Below are 24219 nucleotides of genomic sequence, written 5' to 3' on the forward strand. Positions count from 1 at the left end.
TACAGTGTGTGTGTGTGTGTGTGTGTGTGTGTGTGTGTGTGTGTGTGTGTGTGTGTGGACAGCACACAATTCAAACACAAAGGCGAAAAGCACAGCTGCCACTTTTTTTCACAGTTCCTGTGCAGGGCAGATCATCGCTGGAACCTCCTACAAACCTGTCGCTTTCTAAAACACGAGGTGGCGGTTTTACGAGGAAACAAAACTGAAGTAAGAGATGCTCCACACCAGAAAAAATGCCTTTAGGCCAAACAGCTAAAAACAGTCGCTCCTTCTGCAGCTTCTCTTTTCTCTTTCACTTTCTTGTAGAGTTATTAAGAAAAAACAGAGCTCGTTGTGTTACTGAGAAACCACAATGAAGCATCTTTTCCTCCTCCGTCCTGAAGATGGTGGAAAACTATGCCTCTGACACTGGAGACTCCTTCTATAAATTAGTAAAAATTATAGTAGCAAATTATAACATCAGATCAAGCACATTAATGCGAAGTGGTATCAACAAATCTCAAGACTAAAGCTGTAACTGCTGCTGTTCTGACCCACGTCTGTTACCACGTCTGCAATTTCTTCAAAAACGTTTAACATGACGTACGTTTGACATAGGGCGACACTGTGAAGAGTAGTTTTAAGTTTCAAGCGGCTCAAGCTCTTCAAGAGCAGAAGAACATCGCTGGAAGACGACGAGAGATCAGGAAGACCTTCAACGAGCTCAACCCCTGATAATGTTAAAACCTTTCAGTAACTCATGCATGATGATTGTCTGAGAACAATCCACATGATCTCACTTCCACACTCACCAGATCAGGCTTCTGCAGAAGTCACCCTCATCCTAAAGCTGAAGATCCTGTTTAATGGTGTCCGTTTCAACACCATTGCGGAGATCCGGCACGAATCGCAGAAGGTGCTTTAAAAAGAAGACTTCCAGGATACGTTCCTGGAGAACACTGGGGGCGCTGTATTGCCGTGCATGTGGAATATTTTAAAGGTGATCGTGTGGAAACATTGATAAATAAAGCATTTTCTTGTACAAAGAGCGAGTCTCCAAACTTATTGATTTCACCTCGTAAGAACTTTGTGCTGCTGTTATAGAAAATTAAGCAAAAATCCCAAACGATTGAGAGGAAGCTTAATACCGAGAACTACATTTAAATTCTTCATCATGAATCGCCGGTTCAGTATCATTATTATGCAGCTCCTGATCGACACTTTTCACTTTCTCGAACTATTTTTGTGTTCAACATTATCTAGCAGAATTTCTTTTCTATTTTCCGCCGTGACCTCACTGAAATAAAAATGAATAATAAATAATGAATGGGTTCAGCGTGCCTGGGCTTTAGGCATGTTGTAACTTTTATGACAAAATGAAATGTAGACCAAACGCCAAGGGAATATCGATTCGTTGCTAAATCAGGCACATTTGTCTGAGCACCAGAACCATCATCGTACCATGTTTAACATTTTGGCTGACGTATAACTACATTTTGTATGCAGATGGTTGCATTGCTGGTTTTTGGTCTCCAGGGCTTTTGGTCTGATACAGTGAACATTTTTTCTGAAGGAGTGCAACATTAGGGTCACTTCAAAAATGAATTATTTGTCAGTACAGTACAGAGAAACTTTTTTCTTCAAACATCTGAGCTTGTTTGGAAACTGGGGTTGGAGTGCAGGGCCTGGTCAGGGATGATATTCTGACCTCTGAGCAGAAAGTTATGGTCTTTGTTCAACAGTTTACTGTAACAGTGGCAATTTGGTGATGCTGGGGCTTAAACTCCTAACCTTCTGATCAGTAACCAAGAGCTTCTGTCTTTCCCATATCATCACATCAAACACCGCTATTAAAAGGCTGAGTAAGTTTTACTGGGTTTATTGTTTCTATTCTATTGGGAATGAGTGACAGCTCTATCTTAGTCCCACCCCCAGAGTTTAATGCAACTTCAATTGCAATTCAATTTCCTCACACAGATATATTTATACATGTTCTTTGTTTATCCATGTTTATTTTGCTGTTTTCTGTATTTAATGTTTTGGAAGTTGAAGCACAATAAAACGCTAACGCTATCTGCACGTGTGTTCTGATACGTGCTGTATAATTTAGATAAAACTTCCTTTATTGCAAACATTGTACAACGAGTGCATTTATGTGGACTGGTAAAATGACTTGTACCAGTTATAAGGCGATGACATCGTGCATTGTCAGTCGGCTTGAATCTTTATTAAATTAAAACACTGATTGGACTCGTGAACTTCTTACCGATGCCTCATGACGATAAATCAAACCAGTCCCAGAAAACTACTTAATAACCACAACGATATAAACTGTTTTGTAGGTGTTTATAATAAGTAGTAAACAAAGCACATATAAACCACCTCTACAGTATGTCTGTCACCATTTTGTCATTCACACTCCTTTGATGGACCTTCTCACATCCAATTATTGATGAGTCCATTTCACCATGAAGTCAAGTGTGAATCCAGTAGCCTGGGTGTCGATACTTTTATGTCCACTGAGTCTGGTGGGACTTTCTGATGGTTCACGTTGTCTACAAACTCCTTTTTATTCCTTTTAGAACCTCATCCTGTAAAACAGCACATTCTGACGTTGTAAATCAATGCTCTCACCTGCAATTCCAGCTGAAGATACAATTAAAGCACAACATTTGTGGACACCTGACCATAAGATTGGTATGTTCTTCTTTCTGAACATCCCATTCCATATTTAATCCTCATTTCCTCTTATAATGAGCTCCACTTTTCTGGGAAAATGTTCCAAAAGATATTGTGGAGATTTGTCGAGATTCATTCAACCACAAGGGTGTTAGAAAAGTCAGGTACTGATGTAGGTGAGAAGGTGAGGAGGTTCCTGGGGTGCACTCAGTCTTCACGTTCATCCCAAAGGTGTTCAATAGGGTTGCAGATCTATAGCAGGAGATCTTCTACATCTTCCATGTAAAGCAGATCTTCATGAAGCTGGCTTTGTGCACAAGAAAAGGTTTGAGTCTCCTAGATTATATTAAAGGGAAAATTTCAATGCTACCACCTCCAAAGACCTCATATACTATTGTTTGCCTCCAACGTCTGGGTAACAGTTTGGAAAAGTCAGGACTTCCAAGTCTCCTCTGCAAATTCCCAGCAGTCCTGAGGTTGGATATAAAGCTCTTTAGGATGCTCCTTCAAACACTAAGGCAAATTGAAAATAGAAAACAAGGTTGGACCAAGTGATAACTCGCTCAGAGAATCTTCATATCTTCAAACACCGGGCAATAAAGGGCTGAATAAAAACAACAACAACAACCGTGACTCAGGATTTCTCTTAATGGCACCACAGAGAAGCAGATGAATCCGTGCCAGCACGGCAGCCAATGAAGCGAACAGCAGAAAGCGAAAATATAAAGTAAAAGATGTGCCACCACAAAGCACACATGACTGAAGAGCGATCAGCGTAATTATCCCTCCTGTATGACAGCTCGTCTGGGGAAGAATACAAGATGCCTGAAGAAACCAGGAAGGTGGAGACGTGCCAGATTCAATGCCCACCAGCTGGGAATAATTGTATAGTTTGTCTGTTTATCCTCCCAGAAGCACCAGACAAAAGCAGAAGCACTGAGTCTCAGATCACCAGTACAAATACCAGAGTACCAGAGCAAAAACATCCTCCTTTCTGTCTCTTTCCTTCTAACAACACACAAAAATTTATAAATATACTCCCAGGAAGCGTTTATTTGTCACATAGCCTCCTTGTAGACTGCTTTAGAGTGTATTATTATTATTATTATTATTATTATTATTATTATTATTATTATTATTATTGTTGTTGTTGTTGTTGTTGTTATTGTTATTATTATTGCTCTTTATATCTTTAACATGCTTTTCAGGAAGTCAAAGCAAACCATCTTTATTACCTTCTACCCAGGATCATTGTCATAATCCACACACTGACATTTCACCTGATATTTCAACATCTGTATAATGTCAGCTGAGTCCTGCCCTCGATCTGCTGCTCGCTGGGTCAAGCTTCTGAAAAATGGAGATGTGACACATTTTACATCCCAGATCCTGTTCTGAAGATCAAAATCAGCAGAACCTCAGTATAAATTAGAGAAAGTAATCCACATTTTTTAGTTGATTATCTGCTGACATAACGCAGGAGGTTTATATTAATGCTCTCGTTCGAATTCACTTCACTTTCCATATCAACAGATGTTCAGAATCAGAACACTTTATTAATCTCATAGGAAAATGTTTGGGTTGCAAACATAAAGACTCAAGTAAAATAAAATATACGAAATTTTAAATAAAATATGCATCTTAAGGAATATATTAAGTTTATATGTTTATATAGAGTCGTACAAGTTATTGCACATGTAGCCTTATTATTATTTGTATTGTTATTTTATTATTATTATTATTATTATTATTATTATTATTATTATTGTTATTATTGTTATTGTTGTTGTTATAACATTGAAATAATTGCCCAAGATATTAACATTGAATAAGTGTGACTTGAAAATCTATAACTGTAATTAAGGCTACATCTACACGAATCCAGATCAATTTAAAAATGGTGTTAAAAAGTTTCACGTCCATACATCGTATCCCACAAGACGTCTGAAAACACTAACGTCTGAAAATGTCCCTTTACTGGGTATGCGTGAAAACTTCAGATGCTCTGACATTTCTGCCTGCCGTTTATTTACTTTTCGGCTCTTTGAAACGAATACAAATCAGTCATCGTTTTCGAAAGCATCCGTTTTCACACACAGTTCAGGCTGCGACGCAAAAACTGCCTTTTAAAGTTTATTCCACCCTCACAAACGTGTTTACTTAATCTTTTAAGAAGGAGTCTCCAGTACCAGAGGTACGTTCTCTAACACCTCCAGCATGGAGGAGATTTTACTCATTAGACAGAGAATAAAGAGAAGCTGCTGATGGATGGAGTGTTTATAGCAGCTATAACACAAGTGAGAACAGGAACTGACCTGCTTCAATGTCATTCACGACATAAAATATTACTTTAAAGTGTAAAAGCAATTACATTACATTGTTCAATAAAAGAAACAGAAATGGAATTGATGGCAAGTTGCTGTGGTATTTCAAGCTTACTTTAAGATTTTTGGACATTTTTACTCATACTTAACGATGTGTTCCTCGTCTCCTGCATATGCTAACGTCTGAATTCCAGCATGCAGCGTTCCTCTGATTATCTTGCCCTGATTTATAGTCCAGCTGAGTCTGTGCTAGACTGCAGATATCCGTGGGAGTCCAAGTAAACAAAATCGATACATGTGCAAAGGGCGCGAGCTCTAATTTCCTGCCTCTCAATCGGATTTTAGGAGGCAGATACTCGCAGCATCAAACTTCTTTGATTTTCTTGAAGCAACTCGGTCCATGGAGAGTGAGTACGGCCAATTAAACCAGGAGCGGGGGTGTAAATACAGTAAATAAATAATATAAAGAGCAGATCCTTAATGGGGGAAATATAAAAAAAAATCTGAATATAAGGCTGAGCATTAAGCAGGTCAAGTCAAAGAATCATTAAAACTCTAACAGCAAAAACACTGCTGTAGCTGAAACTCTCAGCAATCAAGCCACATAATACCAAATATTACTAGATACATATTAATAGATACATAATTCTAGCTATATATATATATATATACTATAAAGAGAACACTGATTAGATAAATTCCCAACAGGTGTGAGATTTTAACCGATTGTCTCCCCAGCCTCGCCCTCCATTCACAAACCGGTGCTCAGCCACGCCCCCTGTGCCACTTATATATGCATTACAAGCTAAATTATGTTCTATTAATACAGACATGAGCCCTATTTTGATTCAGTAACAAGTCAGAAATGAAATCATGTTTACTCTGTAGATGTAGATGTTCCCTTGGTTCCTAAAACATTTTTCTGACCTGAGTATGGACACTATGTGACAGCGTGTGTTCTCTGTCTCATGTTATACAATAAAAATCCTTTAACTATAAATCTGGGATTAAAGGAATTTTATTGGATTCTGTACTGCTTTAATCAGTTTTATCCAGAAATCTGCTCACATGAACACACCACGCTCTTCAGAGTGACTCGGGTGTATTAAAGAGATGTTTCCATCACATGAGAGAAAGGCATTATTCTGAGTTCCTGGGTTTTTTATCAGCAAGCAGCGAAACCACTGATTTGATCTCATGACCAAATAAAGGATTCTTTAAAAATGTTTGCTTTTAATTTGAGCTATATGCTAATAACAGACAGTGCTAGGTCATGTTCAGAAGCTTGGGCTGTATTTCTTCCTGACTATGGAGTGAAAATGCAGGCTCAGAAAACTTCTTCAGCACAAACCATAGAGCCTTTCTCTGTGACGTATAAACGCTATGTTCCCTGTGTAGTCACGGGCTAAAAAGCTGAGCCGTGCAAAAAATAAATAAATTAGTGCAAAGAATCTAAAAACTAATAATAAATTTGCTTTGATGCCTTCATAGTAAAAATGTCATGAACTGTTTTATTCCTTTTGTACTCCGATATGTTTAAATGATCAGTTTTTTCTGATATGCAGACTGACACCTCGTGTAATTTTTAGCGGTTTATAGCGGCCACATTTACTGCATGTTCCACAAATCAAATGGATAACAATTCAATTTCGATTCCCTACAGCCAGAACACACACACACACACACACACACACACACACACACACACACACACACAGTTTTTTTTTATCCCATTTGACTCTGTTTGTTCAGCGTCTGGCCTTGTGCTCGTTCTTACCTTAGTTTCGAATCCGGTTCTGGATGTGTTGGATTTTTCTTTGTCTAAGCTGCACACTAGATGGTGTCAAAAAGGTTTAAGTCTAATGATGCTACCTGGTGCTATTCTGACCACATTAGAACAAAGAGCAAACATGAAATTCGGCATGAAACTGCTCAAATCTGCCCTGGAGACGTTTGACGTGACACACGTTTGACACAAGGCGATGCTGGGAAGAGTCGTTCGAGGTGTTTCGAGCAGGACTTGCGCTTCTTCAAGCCCACGTGAGATCAGGAAAACTGTGGTGAACTCAACCTCCAAAAATTACGAAATCGTTCGGCAACTCGTGCATGATGATCATCGGAGAACAATCCACGTGATCTGACTTCCGTATCCACACTGCTCGCCAGATTCGGCTACTGCAGAATTCACCCTCTGCCTGACGATGAAGATCCAGCTCAAAGGTCTCTGTTTTGACACCATCGCAGAGATCTGGCACGATTTACAAAAGGTGCTTCAAAAAGAAGACTTTCAGGACACGTTCCAGAAGAATATTGGGAGCAGTGTACTGCTGTGCATGGGGACTATTTTGAAAGTGAAAGTGTGGAAACGTAGATAAATAAAGTATTTCTTATAAACAGAGTGAATCTCTGAACTCACCTCATATGACTCTAATCGTTAACATCCCATAATCCTGATCATCTCCCATTACCCTCCTAGATTTACTTTTACATTTACAGCATTTAACGGATGCCCTTATCAAGAGTGACCTACAGCTATCTCATTTATACAGCTGAGCAGGTGAGGGTTAAGGGTCTTGATCAAGGGCCCAGGAGTGACAGCATGGTGGTACTGGAGTTTAAGCTCTTGGTGTTCTGATTCAACCTCTAACCCAATTTGAATTCAGACGGACCCTGATATTTTCAATATTGAAAGAAAACATATCAGAATGAGTAAATTTAATATGAACCTGCGGACACTGGAGACTCATTCCAATATTATTTCATATATACACTTCGTTACAAATTTTGCAAATTTCACCATATTGATATATATTCAGTAATCTGATCCACATAACTAATAATAAAAAAAAATACTTTATATACTTTATATACTTTTAATTTTAAACTAAAAACAGAACAACTTAAAAACTTTTACTGTATTTTAACTTTTACTCCATGAATCGTGTTTTAATGACTCACATCAGTTTTAAAATAAAACTAAACTGTAAATCAGGTCCATTTTTAAACTTCATTACAAAATCAGAACAAGATATATAAAAAGTTTATTTTTTCCAAAAGAAAAAAAAAATCTTTTCTTTTCTCTAAATTTGTTACTTAACCAAACACAGTATCAGAACATTATACAACCACTTTTCTTTTTTGCCACAAAAAATATTCTTAATTCTTTTCCGATTTTCTTTTACCATCATTGAGCTGTTATATACCTTCTGACCAATCACAATCCAGCACCTTGGAACAGTTTGCACTCGTTATCCTTTGTGTCATTCTTAAATAAGTGAAATTATTTTTGTACCTTTGTTTGTGACTCAGCTCCAGAATCCTCTGCACATCCTTTTTGGGCACCGAGTCGTCATTCTTCATTGACTAAAATAAGGGAAAAAAGGGGAAATGAAAGATGTTTTTCAGACTGAACACTGGCCTTGTGTTTGTGATCTGCTGCTGTTGACTGAGAGATGCTCAGATTCTGTTCAGATTTGATGCTAAATAAATACGACTTTGATTTTTAACTCCGGGTCTGAGCGAGAACACAGGCATAATCATCTCCTTTGTCATTGTGTTGCGAAAAATCAGTTGTGTTTCTGACTCATCTCGAAGGAAATGATGGAGATGAAACGAAATTAAAAGCCGTGCAGAAAAAAGAAAAGCGAAAAAATGACAGCGTTGAGTTCTGTAGCTCATGTACATGTTTTCTAAGTGAGCAACAAACTCCTCTGTGTTGTGCTGAAAAAGTAAAATAATCACTGACAGAGTGGAAGAAATACAACTTTTTATAAAGTATAAGCAATGGCGCTCTTTTTATCCATTTATATTTACATGTAATTTTGCAGAAAAGTCATTAAACAAGCAAACCTTTATTATAGTAGCTATAAACGCCCTGTCCCTCACTTTTTATTCCAGAAGATGCTGTAAAATGTATGGCTTTATCTCTGACTCCTTCCATAAATATCAAATAAAAACATTTATTTCTACAGATGGAAAACTTCACCACCTCGTCAACAATCATGGGTTTATTCCATCTTTTTGTTAAATCATTTAAATCAACACATTCTGACCAATCAGGATTCAGAATCCAGTAAGATCAAAACAGTAAATATTACTAGTTACAAAATACTTAAATTATACTGTATATCTCTTAATTTAAATACATTTAAATAAATAAATATTACCGGTTACAGATTTTTAGCTGTAATGTATCTCTGGTGATATGTTTCTAGATTCATCAGAATCAGAATAAAAAAAACAGCTTTATTACAGAGTAAGTTTACACACACAAGAAAACGACTTGGCGACTGGAGCTTCCAGTGCAGAAGAAACGACAGACAAAATATAACAAAATATAAATGAAACAGACAATAAATAAATGCACTATAAACTGAAGTAGAAATAATGTTTGAATAAATGTACAGATGTTATTTTCAAGTACGCAAATGTACTTTTTGGATTCTATGAATAAGTGTGTCAGTTATGATCGAGAATGTGTTGTTGTGAATATTTTAATTGTTTGACTATAATTTGACTATAATTGAGTATAAAAAACAGTTTGTGTGCCTGCTGTTCTGGTGGACGATGTTCTGTAGCGGCAACAGTTGGATGAGAGAGTGGGCTCGGTGTGTGGGGTCCAAAGTGATTCTCTTAGCCCTTTGCTCCACTCTGGAGGAGTAAAGATCTTGGAGGTTGGGCAGTGGGGCACTGATAATCCTCTCAGCAGTCCTGAACGTCCGCTGAAGCCTCCTGGTGTCTGATTTGGTAGCTGAACCAAACCAGACAGTTATAGAAGTCCATTTTAGTAGCTTCAGGTAATAAGCTAGAAGAAAAAAAACTATATGTATATTGTTACATATTAATAGCTACTCATCACTAGCTACATATTGTAGTTAAGTATAACTAGGGATTATTAGACATGGTCCTTTCATGTGGATTGAGATGGATGTGCGATCGTGTCTTTATGGAAAGCTGGCAGAAATCCGAGCAGTCAGAGCCGAGGTGAACATCACAGCCCTCATCAGGAAAAGTTTAACGATAATAAGGCAGACTCTGGCTCAGTCTCGTCGTAAAAAATAAACAGAAGGACACAGAAGCGGCTCGAGAAAGGTTACATGTGCATAATTTATCTGAAATAAAGGTTACTGTTGATCATTGATGTTTTACAGCAGATCCGGCAAGATCAAAGTCTCCATACCACCAATCCACCACCAACCACCTCATTCCCGTCTCACACACACAGAAATACATAACGCTTTGATAAAGGTCCCAAAGCAAAACAATACACATATACAGGTACACACAAGGATTTTCAATCCTGACCAAGATTCCTGAGAGAATCAGGAAGAAACGCAGAAGCTCCATGTTGAAAAACACATAGAGGAACTGATGAGACATCACCCTCCAGGCTGATGGAAATATGGCCACAGTGCCCTGCCAAGCCCTGGTACAACGTCCAAGTGCTCTGCCAAGACAAACTGGACTTCAAAGATATAAATATGTGAATCACTGTGGATCCATTGGCTGCTATTTGATGAACATTCTGAAGAAGAGCAACAGAGTCACATCCTCACACCAGCAACAGATCAGCGAATTTCGTTCTCCTCTGATCTTATTCACTCTGAACAACTGCCTCTGTTTTAACTGAATTTTAAAAAATCGCAGTATTGATTTAGTCTGATTAATTTATTATATTCAGAGTAAAGTTTGTTTCTAGCAAAAAGATTCATGATATATGATATATACATTACTGCTTTTATACTTTTTTATTAAGGAATAATAAATAATTGAATGTAATTCTTAGTTACTTTAAATTTAAAAGAAGCAACATCACATTATAAGTATTATTGTATATTATAAAATAATAGTTTTTTAAATATATTTAAATGTACTTTATCACTTTAAAGTAATATAATAATATATATGTACACATTGTTTCTTTATTAATATACAAATGCACAATAGGAAATATGATTCTATTATCACATTATATCACATTATATTATATTATATTATATTATATTATATTATATTATATTATATTATATTATATTATATTATATTATATTATATTAAATTATTATTTTCATATTAATTTTATTGTTTATAATTTACATTTATGTAGTTTTGGTCGGAAGAGAATCAGGAAGCTGTGATTTATATTCCGACTGACTTTCGGCACAAAATCTGAAATCAAAATCAGCAAAAGGTCACTAAGTGAGTAATGAGGCGGATCGTCCAGACGGACTTTTACACACTTTGTGCTGAACATTTGGTGAAAGTTTTTTTTGCTCAACAAAATGTGTGAAATATTCTGTGTTTATTTGTAACATTCCTTTGCTCTGTTTTTTTTTTGTATATTTTAACTTTTATCATTTATACCAAAATATTTGTTTGTGTTTATGTAAATCAGATGTTTATGCAGGTGAAATGGGGCAACAGGTTTGATAATTGTATGGGTGCGTTTATGTAAATGATACGTGTATTTGCGGGTTTATGTGAATGAGAAGTTTATAAGGGTTAATAGGGTGTGTTTATGTAAATGAAAAGTGTATTAGGCTGAATATGGCATGTTTATGTAAATGAGAAGTGAATGTAGCGCCTTAATGAGGTTGAATGGGGCGTGTTTACGCAAATGAGAAGTGTATGTACAGTTTTTATGTAAATGTCAAGTTTATGAGGTTGAATGGGGTGTGTTTATGTACAGTAAATGAGAAGTGTATGTGGCATGTTTATGTTTATGAGGTCGAATAGGATGGGTTTAATATAATAGCTGCATGTGGAGTGTTTATGCAAATGAGAAGTTTAGGGGGCTGAATGGGGTGTGTTAAAGTAAATAAGAAGTGTATAGGTTGTGTTTATGTAAATAAGAATGTATAAAGGTACAATAAGGTGGGCATTTGTGGAAAAAAAAGTTAATATAATTGTAAATATGTAAATTAGAGTTTATGAGGGAAAATTGGGGAATTTTTATGTAAATAAGAAGTTACACAGGGGTGTGTTTATGTAAATGAGTTGTTTATGAGGATAAAATGGGGTGTGATCATTTAAATAAAAGTAAATGATGTTAATTGAGTTTACCTGTAGGTTTCCCTTTATGCTGTCCAGCTCCTTCGAAGTTTTTGAGAGTTGTCGTAAAATCCCTGTTCTTTCTGTAAACGCTTCCTTTAGCTTCTTCTCCAGCACTTCATAACTGCAGAGAAACAGAAAAGCAGGAAAGAACAACATCATGTATCATGTGGAGATGTGATCTTCTGACACAAAACTGAACTGAGATCAACTTTTAGAAATTCTGGGGGATTCCACTAAATAAAAAAAGTGTATATTAACACCCTCATATACCAGGTCGCAAATCAGCCCCAATTCACCCCAGTGTACAATTAATTTACACAAACCAGCCAGATTTACATGGAAAATTATAGAGTTATTAGAATTAATGTTTAGAATTATTACAGAAAAAATTTGTATGTAAATATGTAGAATCTTTAGATTTAATTAAATGTATATATTTGCATAATTTCTGCCATAATGTGTTTCCAAAAAAAATAAAACGAGAGAAAATGTATCTGAATAATGTTGAGTTTTAAAGAATTCAATAATAATAATAATAGATTTTACACATTAGTTTAAATAATTGAACTGAAATGTAATTATTAAATTGTGGAATAAAAAACCTGCATTATTACACCTTTATTACAATGTTATTACAGGTAATAAAATCCCCTAAACCTCAATTAAAGTATTTCTCTGGTTTAAACAATATTTTATTGTCTATACTTTAAATTTGCAGTAATACAATGCATGTCTGAGTCAAAGATGGAAGATGCAGAAGAGAGAACACAATGAATATGCAAAAATATTCTCGCTTTGTAGCTGTAAAGTATCAGAATATAAACAGGACATCAAAGACACATGAAAGGTCACTAATTAATGAGGTGTATTTGTTAGAACATTAATTAATCACCGTGTCTGAGCAGCGATGAGCTTTTATTAGTATTTACTTCCTGCCAATAACCGAATCGTAACCCAGACACCGGAGAAATCAGTAAATATGTTCATTACCGAGCGAGACGTCTCGCTCTGAGTCACCGCTGATGCCTGAGAGTGGAAACGAGTTGCTATTCGTTAGACGTCTGAGGTGACGGCGTGTCACGGGTCAAAGCTGAAGCGGGTTATTAACACTGATGCTGAATCAAACTGCTCTGATCTCTCGTGTCACGCTGAAGACGGGAAACATGTTGTAATAAAATCTGATGTGTCACAAAGTCATGCTTGTCACGTTTCCTACGTTATTTTATTAGAATGCACAGCTGGTTCTGATTGGTTCTGATCAGCACTCACAGTGGCACGTTATTGTTTCCATAGTAACAGCTTATTCCGTTTACAACAAACAAACTCATACACATAATCCATCACTTTTCCAGACATATTTAGATTTGATATTTTTCTGCCATATGTGTTTTTCCCACAAACGCATAAACGCATAAAACATCGGTTTTATGTAAATGAGAAGTCTATATGGGTAAATTGGGGTGGGTTTATGTATATGAGAAGTTTATGAAGTTAAATTGGGGCGGGTTTATGTAAATAAGAAGTTTATATTAGTAAATTAGGTCAGGTTTATGTAAATGTAAAGTTTATGAAGGTAAAATAAGCCATGTTTATGTAAATAAGAAGTTTATAAGAGTAAATTAGGGCGGGTTTATGTAATTAAGAGGTTATGTGAATAAATTAGGGTGTGTTTATGTAAATGAAAAGTTTATGAGGACACACAATGGACATTGTCACAAAGCAGCTTTACAGAACTTAAGAATTAAAGGGATAAGACCATTAACAATCTATTAACCAAGTCATTATGACTGTAAAGTGACCAGAATATTTATATGTTATATACAAGGTGGACAAAGCAAAAAAAAAAGAGAAACAGCAAAATAACCTTGATGTAAACAGCAACATTTCTCGATCTTCACATAGAAAATGAACTTCTACTAAAACCGGGTTTGTCGTTTGTGCTCCTGGTGTCGCGGTGATGTTTTATGAGCAGAGCAGCATGTGGTCGTGTTTATATCGAGCTCATGGATCCTCAGGACTGATGGGATTTCCAGGGGAGAATTGGCAGCTCACTTACACACACACGCACACACACACACACACACACACACACACACACACACACACAGACACACACACACACACACACACACACACACACACACACACACACGTTCCTCACACATAAACAAAATGTGTCACAGCATACACTCATAGACGTGTTATTTATTCATAAAGACGCCATAGGTGTCTGATTTCCATCACTTGAGAATGAAATTATTCCAGGTTTCTGTCATGGGTGTTTCTGGCATGCGTTTTATTCGCACCATAAAAATCTTGACTGCTTTGTTTTATTGTATATATATTATTATTATATGGTAGTGATCCCCAACCTTTTTTGTGTCTGTGGTCCGTATAATGTCACGCGCAATAAAATATAAAAATTATAATAAATAAATTATCATAAAATTCTTATTATTATTATTATTACATGATTGAATTATTAATTTTAATTACAGAAATAATGAGAACAGGATTTACTATAATGCAGAATCAGTAGGAGATTCTTGCATAGACAAAAAAATAAAAAATAAAAGTGGCTGAAATTGGAATAAGCAAAAATGATGATGATAATAATAATAAAAAACAGCCTGAAGACCAGAAAAGTCAATAAAATGGAAATAAAATTTAATTAAAACATTGTTTCTGTGGGACTCGTTACCAAATGATCCACAGGTCGGTACCAGTCTGTGGCCTGGTGGTTGAGGACCCTGTTATACAATATATCAGTGTATCAGGTCCCACTGGACTCATTTCCCATCAGACACCACAAACGCCAGCATGGACTCCAAATCTTCACACTTACATTTGTGGCATTTGGCAGGCGCTCGTATTCAGCTTTATTTATAAAGCTCTTTTAACAACAGACAGTGTCTCAAAGCAGCTTTACAGAGATAAAGCAGTTATAAAAGAATGTTTATGTTTAGTGCCTATAAGTGTGTTTCTTTAAATTCATCCCTAATTAATAATCCAGTGGTGACTGTGGTGAAGAAAAATCTCCCTGAGCCTTCATGAGGTACAAACCTGAAGAGGAACCAGACTTGTGTCCATTCATTACAGTTCCATCATGTTGAGGTGTTCAAGGATAGACGCTTAAATGTAAACCGTGGTCCTGAGCACATTGTAGCAGACTGTTGATATTAATTACAGTCCAAATCCATTCTCCAAGTTCTGGAGTTGTTCAGTAATTTCATGGATCTTTAGACTGTTGATGTGGAAACATCTCCAACATCTTAACCACTGAGTTGCTCATTCCCATGTACTGATACTCATGATTTTAAAGGATATTGATTTATTCAGCTCATAGTGAAGTTTACACAATGAGCTCAGTTCCAGCTGTCCTTGTCTGTTATTATGCATGTGTATTAGATTAGATTAGATTAGAATAGATTGGATTTAGCTTTGTGTAAAGTACATGTAAGGAGCCAATAAAGTGCACTTAACATCCAACCAAAAGTTCACAAGTGGCGTATTTATAATAAAAAGCAGTATTTTAAATAAAGGGATGGGGTCCAGATGTACAGGTGTGAGAGTGAATAATGTGCAGAAGGTGCAGAAGGTAATAAGATATGGTATATATTAGGTGGTATCAAAAGTTTGGAGTTCCTGATCTCTTGTCGCCTTCCAGCGATGTTCTTCGGCTCTTGAAGCACGTCTCTGTGGAGGATTTGCTCGGTTTCACGCAGAAATTTCACGTTTGCTCTTTGTTCTAACTCGATGTCTGGGGTGAAATCGCAGACATGGGAACACAGTAGTATAAAGTACAGTATCAATGTGCAAAGATTGCGTAGAGGATTAAAGCTCTCAAGAAGAGAACGTGCTCAAATAATATGATATACATATACACATAGATGAATATTAGAATCATACTGAATAAATGTTTACATCTTTATTAAATCTCTGTGCATTAAACAGTAATGGGCGTGTACAGCTGAACAAAAAAATAGTTGTGACTCAGAGTTAGACTTCACGTTGTTGCCTGGAAGCTGCTCTGCCTGGGTCTATCAGCTGAACAATGCCGAAGTGAGCGTAATCTTCAGAAGAAGAAACAAAAGGACGCACAGCAGGTATGTAGAGGAAATCAAAGAGAAAAAAAATACAGGATCTGTTTCTCTGCTGTTCTTTAGTTAAGAATCGTACAAAAACTAATCTTCAAGCATTATTTAGGAATGTTATAAATCAGTAAGGAAGTAATTGTCACTACAATACAGAGCAAGTCCAGAACGTTCTCACTGATGCCTGTACTTCCTGGTCAGGAAGCTTTCCATTCAAATCTCAATACCCAATCAAAATAATCATTTTGTAACTATTAACAAAAATAAGGAAAGCATCAGAGCTCAGTGTGAGATTTTTACCTCCGTCTCAGAGAGTTTGCTCCTCTGTGTGACGCTCCATAATGTATTACATTTTCTGGAACCTGACTTCAGTGTAATTATGTTTTGGAATAAATTCAGAGAACTGCTGCTCGGTGCACAATATCATTCTATTTTCTTTCCTCTTCCACGCTGCTCTGGTGTTTACTACGTCAAAATATGGACCCATAAATTGTTTGCTGGCTTTGGATCCTGCAGGAGTTGGATGTGTTTTTTGCACCAGATGTGCGGTGAAAAGAAAAAAAATCCAATATGGATAGGTCGGAGGAGAGAGGTCACAAAACATACATTAGGAAAGTGAGTTCCGGCCCTGAGCGCAGTGTGCATCCGATAAACTACTGCAGGTTTCAGTACACAATCATCACCTCTGGGAAAGGGAAAGAAAAACTATAGATATGACAGAAATAAAAAATCTCCTTTCTTTTCACCAAGGCTGTGTTCGTTTTTTTTTATTTCTCGAATATTGGCGAGATATTTCCCAGTGGCTGGAATGATGTATTTTATATATTTTTAATAGGAACAGCAGAGCTACAGTTCCTGTTTTTTTGTATTTTGTGAGGGTTCAGCTCTGGCCTCCACACATACCATGTCATTATATGGTTCTTATACATTTCTAGTTGAATTGAAGCCTTGATTAGATTATAAATTTATACCTGCCGTGTGTTCTTTTGTTTATTTGTGACGTGTATACGCACTTCGGCTCCGTTCAGATGATAATACTGAGCGTTTTGAGGATACTGCCTCACTATTTATAATTGATAACTGAGAAGGTAAATTGTTGCTATACTTTTTCACTTAAGTTAAAGAAAAGAAGTTTGGGCTCTGACATTACTTCAGTAAAAAGTAACCATTATTACTCCCTGTATTTGTATCTGTTCTAAATGTACCTTAAATTAATACTTTGCACATTTTAATACTCTAATCAACATGGACAAATATTGCTGATTATTGCATGTTTATTATTAGTGAAACCAAACATAGAGCATGAAGACAAAATAGTCTTGTTTTAAATAACGTAAATAATCAGGACACCAAACTGAACTTTGGCTATGTTTCCACACGGACAGTTAATGAGGTGATACCGGAGAAATGCAGGGGGTTTTATTTATGTGTCTGTGAAGAGAGATGGCAGAGAGCGCCCCCTGTGCGTTTTCTATATTTTACAAAAGCACAACATTTTGTTGTTATTATGAGTGTGTACAAATAAAAGTAGACCTTTCACAGATTCTAATAAAGTATTGCTCTTATCTGTACGATCAAACAAGACTGAGTAATAAGTTTGTTTCCCAGTTATGAGGAAAAACAGCCACAAAACGCACCGGTGCGTTTGTCGACCCCCAGAGGGTAAATTGTTGGATGTGTCCATCATGGCGGATTTTAGTGCTGATTTCAGATTTGGTGCAAAGAAAGTATTTTTCGAGGGAGTTTTTTAATTGTGAGTAAAGAAGGACGGCATGAATATACCTGTTTTGCATTAAAACAGAAATGTGTGCTACGTTAATCGTGCGTTAATGAAATTTGTGCTGTTAAAATGAATTTGCATTAACATTATGAATGTGTTAATTTTAAACAGCCCTAATTAATATATTAATACAAAACGAATTTTTAATTTTGTTACCTAATAAACTTATCCAGTCTGAAGATCCACCATGTAGAAAAAGATGATAATCAGATGATCAGAAACGTCTCTGTTATTAGTCATGTTCTCATCACTGACTCCCTCTGTCTCATCCACATTAACCCCAGACTTCTTACTGCCTCGTGCTCTGCTCACTGTGAGCTTCAGAAACTAGTCTACGTCTGTGGTGTGTGAGAGACAGGAGATGATCCACCAGTGGATTGAAAAAGCAGCGTAATGACAGGAAACATGTTGATGAGCTGAAAACGGCTCAATAAGAAGATAAAATATTGATCATGTCACCAAATAGATTAAAACTCTGGTTTGAAAATGTAAGTAGAAAGTACAGATATTTGTGTTAAAAATATAATGAGTGAAAGTAAAATGTCCGAAAAATAAATAGTGAAGTAAAAAACTAATACCAGAAAAATCTACTGAAGTACAGTAACAAAGTATTTGTACTTCATTAATTCCACTTCTGGTTGTGAGCAGCATCCAGAACCACCCTTGCTTTCACTAGTTTAAATTATTTACCTGTTTTTCTCAACAAAATTTTTTTTTTAAAGCAAATAATGCATCTGTGGTGCTCTTCCTCGGAATAAAACCATACTGCTGCTCACAGATGGTCACCTCTTCTCTCAGCCTGGCTTCCACTACTCTTTCCCATAACTTCATGTTGTGACTGATCAACTTTATTCCCCTGTAGTTACTGCAGGTCTGCACATCTCCCTTATTCTTAAAGATCAGTACCAGCACACTCCTTCTCCATTCCTCAGGCATCTTCTCACCTTCCATAATCTTGTTAAACAATCTTGTTAAAAACTCCACTGCATCTCTCCTAAACATCTCCATGCTTCCACTGGTATGTTATCTGCAATGGGGATCTCGCCTAGGTTAACAAAATGCTAAAAAACACAACCCCAGTTGTGAGTTCAAATCCCAGCAGCATCAAGCTCCACTGACCCTTGAGCAAGGCCCTCAACCCTCAACAGCTCGGTTGTATAAATGAGATCATTGTAAGTAAGTCTGGATAACGGCGTCGACTGAATGCTGTAAATGTAAATATTGACCTCTGTTGTTTACGTTTTTTGGAATAGCCTTGGTCTGTTTGTTGATCTCCTGACTTCTACCTTCTTTTGTATGTTGATCTTGGATTTAACTGTTCTTCCTTCCTGTTCTTTCTGAGTTCTAATCCCAGCACCTCCAAGCTGCTACTGCTGGGGCTTTGAGTAAGGCCCTTAACACTTAACTGCTCAGTTGTAAGTCGCTCTGGATGAGGGCATCTGACTGAGCATTAGACTACTGAAAATATTATGATCTGGCAACCTGTACATTACTGAATTGTCTTTAAAAACCAGAACACTTATGAAGGACAATAAATTCGTGTGGAAGACTATTTAATTGCTGTAGGTCATAGTGGTGAGTCGCCAGCTTGTTGTGATTTGGACGCCTGCATGGACGTCGGCGATGTGTCCCTCACTTGGGTGAATTTGTGTTACAGTGTGAAAGAAAACAGCATTAGTGCACAGTCAAGCATACTAACAGCACATCGACTTCCTCCTGCTATCGAGCAGTGTACAGCGCTCCCATGTTTCCCTGCTAGCCATGGTTGCACAATTTAATTATCACCCTGCAGCCACTGGGGAATGGATTTGCCCAGCATTAAAGGAACATGCATTTTTTTTTATTGTTGTAAAACTGTTCCTGGTGCTCACAGAGTCACAGGACAAAGCCATTGGGATGCTATTTGTGTCCTATTGATATTATATTTACAAACCTGCTCCTGAAGTAAACTTAAAGGATGATTTAAAAGGAGTTCTGTGCTTTTTCTACTTGTTCTTTAGTGTGATGGATAATATGAGAACAATATACACACTGGTTTTATAATTAAATGTCCAATTCCACACTGAGTCTCCATTTGTTGTTAGAATAACATCCACTCTTTTGGGAAGATGTTCCACCGGTGCTTGTGGAGGTTTGTGGAGATTCATTCAGCGGCAAGGGTGTCACATTAATCATGATCAAAAGAGTGAATCTCTATAGCAGGAGATCTTCCACTCCAGCACATGGAAAGCAGATGTTTATGGAGATGGCTTTGTGCACAGGAGCATTATCATGCTGGAGTAGGTTTGGGTCTGTCTGTCTGTCTGTCTGTCTGTCTGTCTGTCTGTCTGTCTATCTATCTATCTATCTATCTATCTATCTATCTATCTATCTATCTATCTATCTTTTCTGACTCATGGTAGGAAAGTCACTAGTTCAGGCAGTTCCATTGTTAAACCTCATCTGCATCAGAGTCAGTAATGATATTGTATCTGTTCTTCTGGCTGCATTCAGTTTTATTCAGATATATTTGTAAATTCATCTATTTTTTTTTTATTTTTCATTTTTGTCCAGCAAAAAAAATGAATACAATTTGTAAATGTCATTTTTGCATTGTAGTGTGATGTGGGAGAACAGAGATGTTCAAAAACAATGACAATTTATAGGTGTGTTTTATAGGTGGGTTTTTAGTGAATCATTCAACAAAAAAATAAAAATCTCATTTACATTTCTGGTGACACTTCTATGCAGAGCGACTTACAGATATCTCAGTTAAACAGCAGAGCAATTAAGGATTAAGGGCCATGCTCAAGGGCCCAGCAAGGGGCCGCTTGGTGGTTTAAGCCCAGTTTAAGCCCATGACCTTCCAATCAAAAGTTCATCATCATCTTAACACCTGAGCTACAGCATCCAAACAAGTCTTAGAATTAGCAACAGTTTGCCTCTTAATGTGTCCGTCTGAAAACATTTCTTTAACCTCATCACACCATTTTAAAGAAACAGAAAAGAAATCAACATCAGACAGAAACAACACAGGACAAAGATCTTTATGTTTTTTATGCATGCACAGTATTGGATGAGGGGATGAGTGATTTTATGGACCAGTGAAGACAGAAACAAGAGAAAGTGTTGATGAATGAAGCCTGAGATATCAGGTCAGATATTTCCCAATGATAAACTGAGGCTCTCCATCAGCATGAAGATCTCTGATGCTCAACTGCAACACTTGGGAGACGACTCAAAACACATTCACCAACTTGTCACCTACCATATCATTCTGGTGAAGGTGGACAGATGTGTGAGAAATGCTCCTCAGTGCTCGTGTTATTCTCTTTGTTCAACATTAACCAGATCTCTAACCTTCTTTCAGGGTTATTTTGGGCTTTATTCAACACTTTAATGATCTTTTAGATGTTTTTCAAATCTCCATAAATGCTAATAAATAAATGATAGCAAATTCTATGCTAATAAAATGTAGCAATAAAAATCCAGTTATTGGGTTTGCACATCTCTGAATGAATTCATTCTGGAATTAACAGACATTAAAAGGAAAATTCTAAATTTTATTAAGTAAATATAAATATATAGAACGTCCACAAACCTCTAGCTGGAGAACAGGAAGTAAATACAGACACAAATCCGTCTCCGTGCATCAGTGAGATCGCGAACGCTCGGCTTAAAAGCTCCACAAATCACACCAGTTTGTTGATGTCATCAATCAGTTGAAAAATAGTGCTGATGAACATTTCAAAATGACGTCGGCTGTTCCAAAGGCAGTGCAGCGTGCCATGTTCTCGACACCGGCTAATAGCTGCAAACTCAGAGTGCACGGCTTAAAAGGCACCTTTTGATTTATACGTTATAAATAATATATTATTTGCCTGTAAAAACTTGCAGTGCAGTTCTGTGTTCCGTCCAGCATCCGAATATTCTTCTGTATCTCCGCTGTGTTGGATTCTTATTAAACTTTTCCATTAATGACAAATTATTTCATTAGCATCTAAAGAAAGGGTTATTTTTATCAATTAAATGCAAAATAATTATATAAATAAGCATTAGTGCATTCTGCTTTAGTCAGCGTTCTGTACGAGCGATCTTGTGCAGAAGAAATATCTTCCAAACGCAATCCTACGCCCAAACTGGCAACAATCTGTATGACTCGGAAAAACCCAGAGGAGCCGTGATGGATTCATTCACAGCCTCGGATTCGTAATTGTGTCACATGGATTCCCAGCATGAGGAGACGAGAGAGAACATTAAAAATCAATTTCTTTCCATTAGCCAGAAATACCTGTATTGACTGCTGCTGCCCGGATAAAATATGAGGACGGACAGATCGAGCTCGGGCGAAAGGACGACCTTCTGTAGCTCAAAAAAGAATTTTTTATGAAACCTAATCTCAGCTTAATTCTTGAAAATAAAGGAATGTGGGTCTGTCTATTAGGACATTTATACTATTTAAATAAAAAATGTGTAGATTTTTCCAGAAATATTTGGTTCTTCCTCAAATCTGTTCCAGCATGATGATGTCATAAAGATCTGCTTTCCATAGGTTGGAAGATGTGGAAAATCTCCTGCTATAGAATTCTAACACATCCGAACACCTTTGGGATGAACGCTGACTGCACCCCAGGAACCTCCTCAACTTCTGCTTGACTTTACTAACACCTTTGTGGCTGCATGAATCTTCACAGAAATCTAATGGAACATCTTCCCAGCAGAATGGAAGTGTGTGTGTGTGTGTATATATGTGTGTGTGTGTGTGTGTGTGTGTGTGTGTGTGTGTGTGTGTGTGTGTGTGCATGTGTGTGTGTGTGTGTGTGTGTGTGTGTGTGTGTGTGTGTGTGTGTGTATATATGTGTGTGTGTGTGTGTGTGTGTGTGTGTGTGTGTCGCAGTTGAAATCATCGATTCTGAAACTGAGGCGCACAGTGTAACTGTGTCCTTCAGCAGAGCTGCTGATCTGAAGCTACAATAAACTAGTTAAGTTCAAATGACTGGATAGTGATGTGACACCGTCAGTTCAGGGTGCCAACAATTATGCACCACTCGTCATTACCAGTTAGTACGCCATTATCATGTGCTGTCTGCGCAGAGATTACAGCGATCAGGTATAACATTATGACCACCTGCCTAATATTGTGTTGGTCCCCTTTTTACTGCTAAAACAGTCGTGACCCGTCAATCTTCAACAGCGTGAACTTCTTCAGCAGTTTGAGCTACAGGAGCTCGTCTGTTGGATCGGACCACACGGACCAGCCTTCGCTCCTCACATGCATCAATGAGCTTTGTCCCCCCATGACCCTGTCACCGGTTCACCACTGTTCCTTCATGGAGCACTTTTGATAGACACTGACCACTGCAGACCAGGAACATCCCACAAGAGCTGCAGTTTTAGAGATGTTCTGACCCAGACGTTACAATTTATTAAACTCACTCAAATCCTTACACTCGCCCATTTTTCCTTCTAACATCAACTTTGAGGACAAAATGTTCACCTGCTGCTTAATAAATAAATCCACCCACTAACAGGTGCCATGATGAAGATCATCAGTGTTCTTCACTTCACCACTCAGATCTGATGATGCTTGTTGTAGAACGGAGATCCTCACAATGGCAACTTGAAATGAGCAGAGCAGACACGGTCATGATGTCATAACTGGTAATGATGCCAAAATTCCCTTTCTTATACACTATCACCGTTCTTCTAAAGCCGTCACAGCGAGCGCCTGTTGTGCACCACTCCACTACTCTATTATAACTCATGGCAAGGGGTTTGAATTAAGCTCGTACTGGTTCCAAACAATGTCCCAGTGTCACCAACTTCTGGTTCCAAAAATGTTCTGTTTCCCTGTGCAACCCTGTATAATTTTATATACACAATATTCCCAAAAGTATTGGGACACCTGACCATTCCTTTAATATGTGGTTCTTCTCCAAACTGTTACCACAAACCTGGAGGCACTCAATTGTACAGGACGACTTTGGATGTGATATAATAAAACTTTGCCCTCACTTGAACTTGGAAACCCAAACCTGTTCCAACATGAACAGAACCAGCTCCATGAATATCTGCTTTACATGATTTGGAGAGGAAGATCTTAAGTGGCCTAATATAGAGCTCCTGACTTTACTAACACCCTTGTGGCTGATGAACACAAATGTCCATAAGCACACTCCAAAATCTACTCAAACATCTTCCTAGAAAAGTGGAGTGACTTATAAGAGCAAATTGAGACTAAATGTTTAAAGTGATGCTCATACTTATGATCAGATGTCTGCAAACTTTTGGCAATATAGTGTAGAACAAGATTTATTCAGAAGCATTACAG

The 24219-nt window shown here is 37.2% G+C and overlaps 1 protein-coding gene across 1 annotated transcript in view; it reads right to left on the reverse strand.

The window, feature by feature from the left end:
- Positions 1-24219, reverse strand: part of luzp2 (leucine zipper protein 2) — a 97672-nt gene that overhangs the window by 21071 nt on the left and 52382 nt on the right. Inside the window, exons 2-3 of the mRNA XM_046865073.1 lie at positions 12045-12156; positions 8275-8345 (exon numbers count right to left, since the gene is read on the reverse strand). Coding sequence (XP_046721029.1) covers positions 8275-8345; positions 12045-12156 — 183 coding nt within the window. The remainder of the gene's footprint in view (positions 1-8274; positions 8346-12044; positions 12157-24219) is intronic.

Source organism: Silurus meridionalis, chromosome 13 (genome assembly GCF_014805685.1).
Source record: "Silurus meridionalis isolate SWU-2019-XX chromosome 13, ASM1480568v1, whole genome shotgun sequence".
In the NCBI taxonomy this organism is placed as follows: domain Eukaryota; kingdom Metazoa; phylum Chordata; class Actinopteri; order Siluriformes; family Siluridae; genus Silurus; species Silurus meridionalis.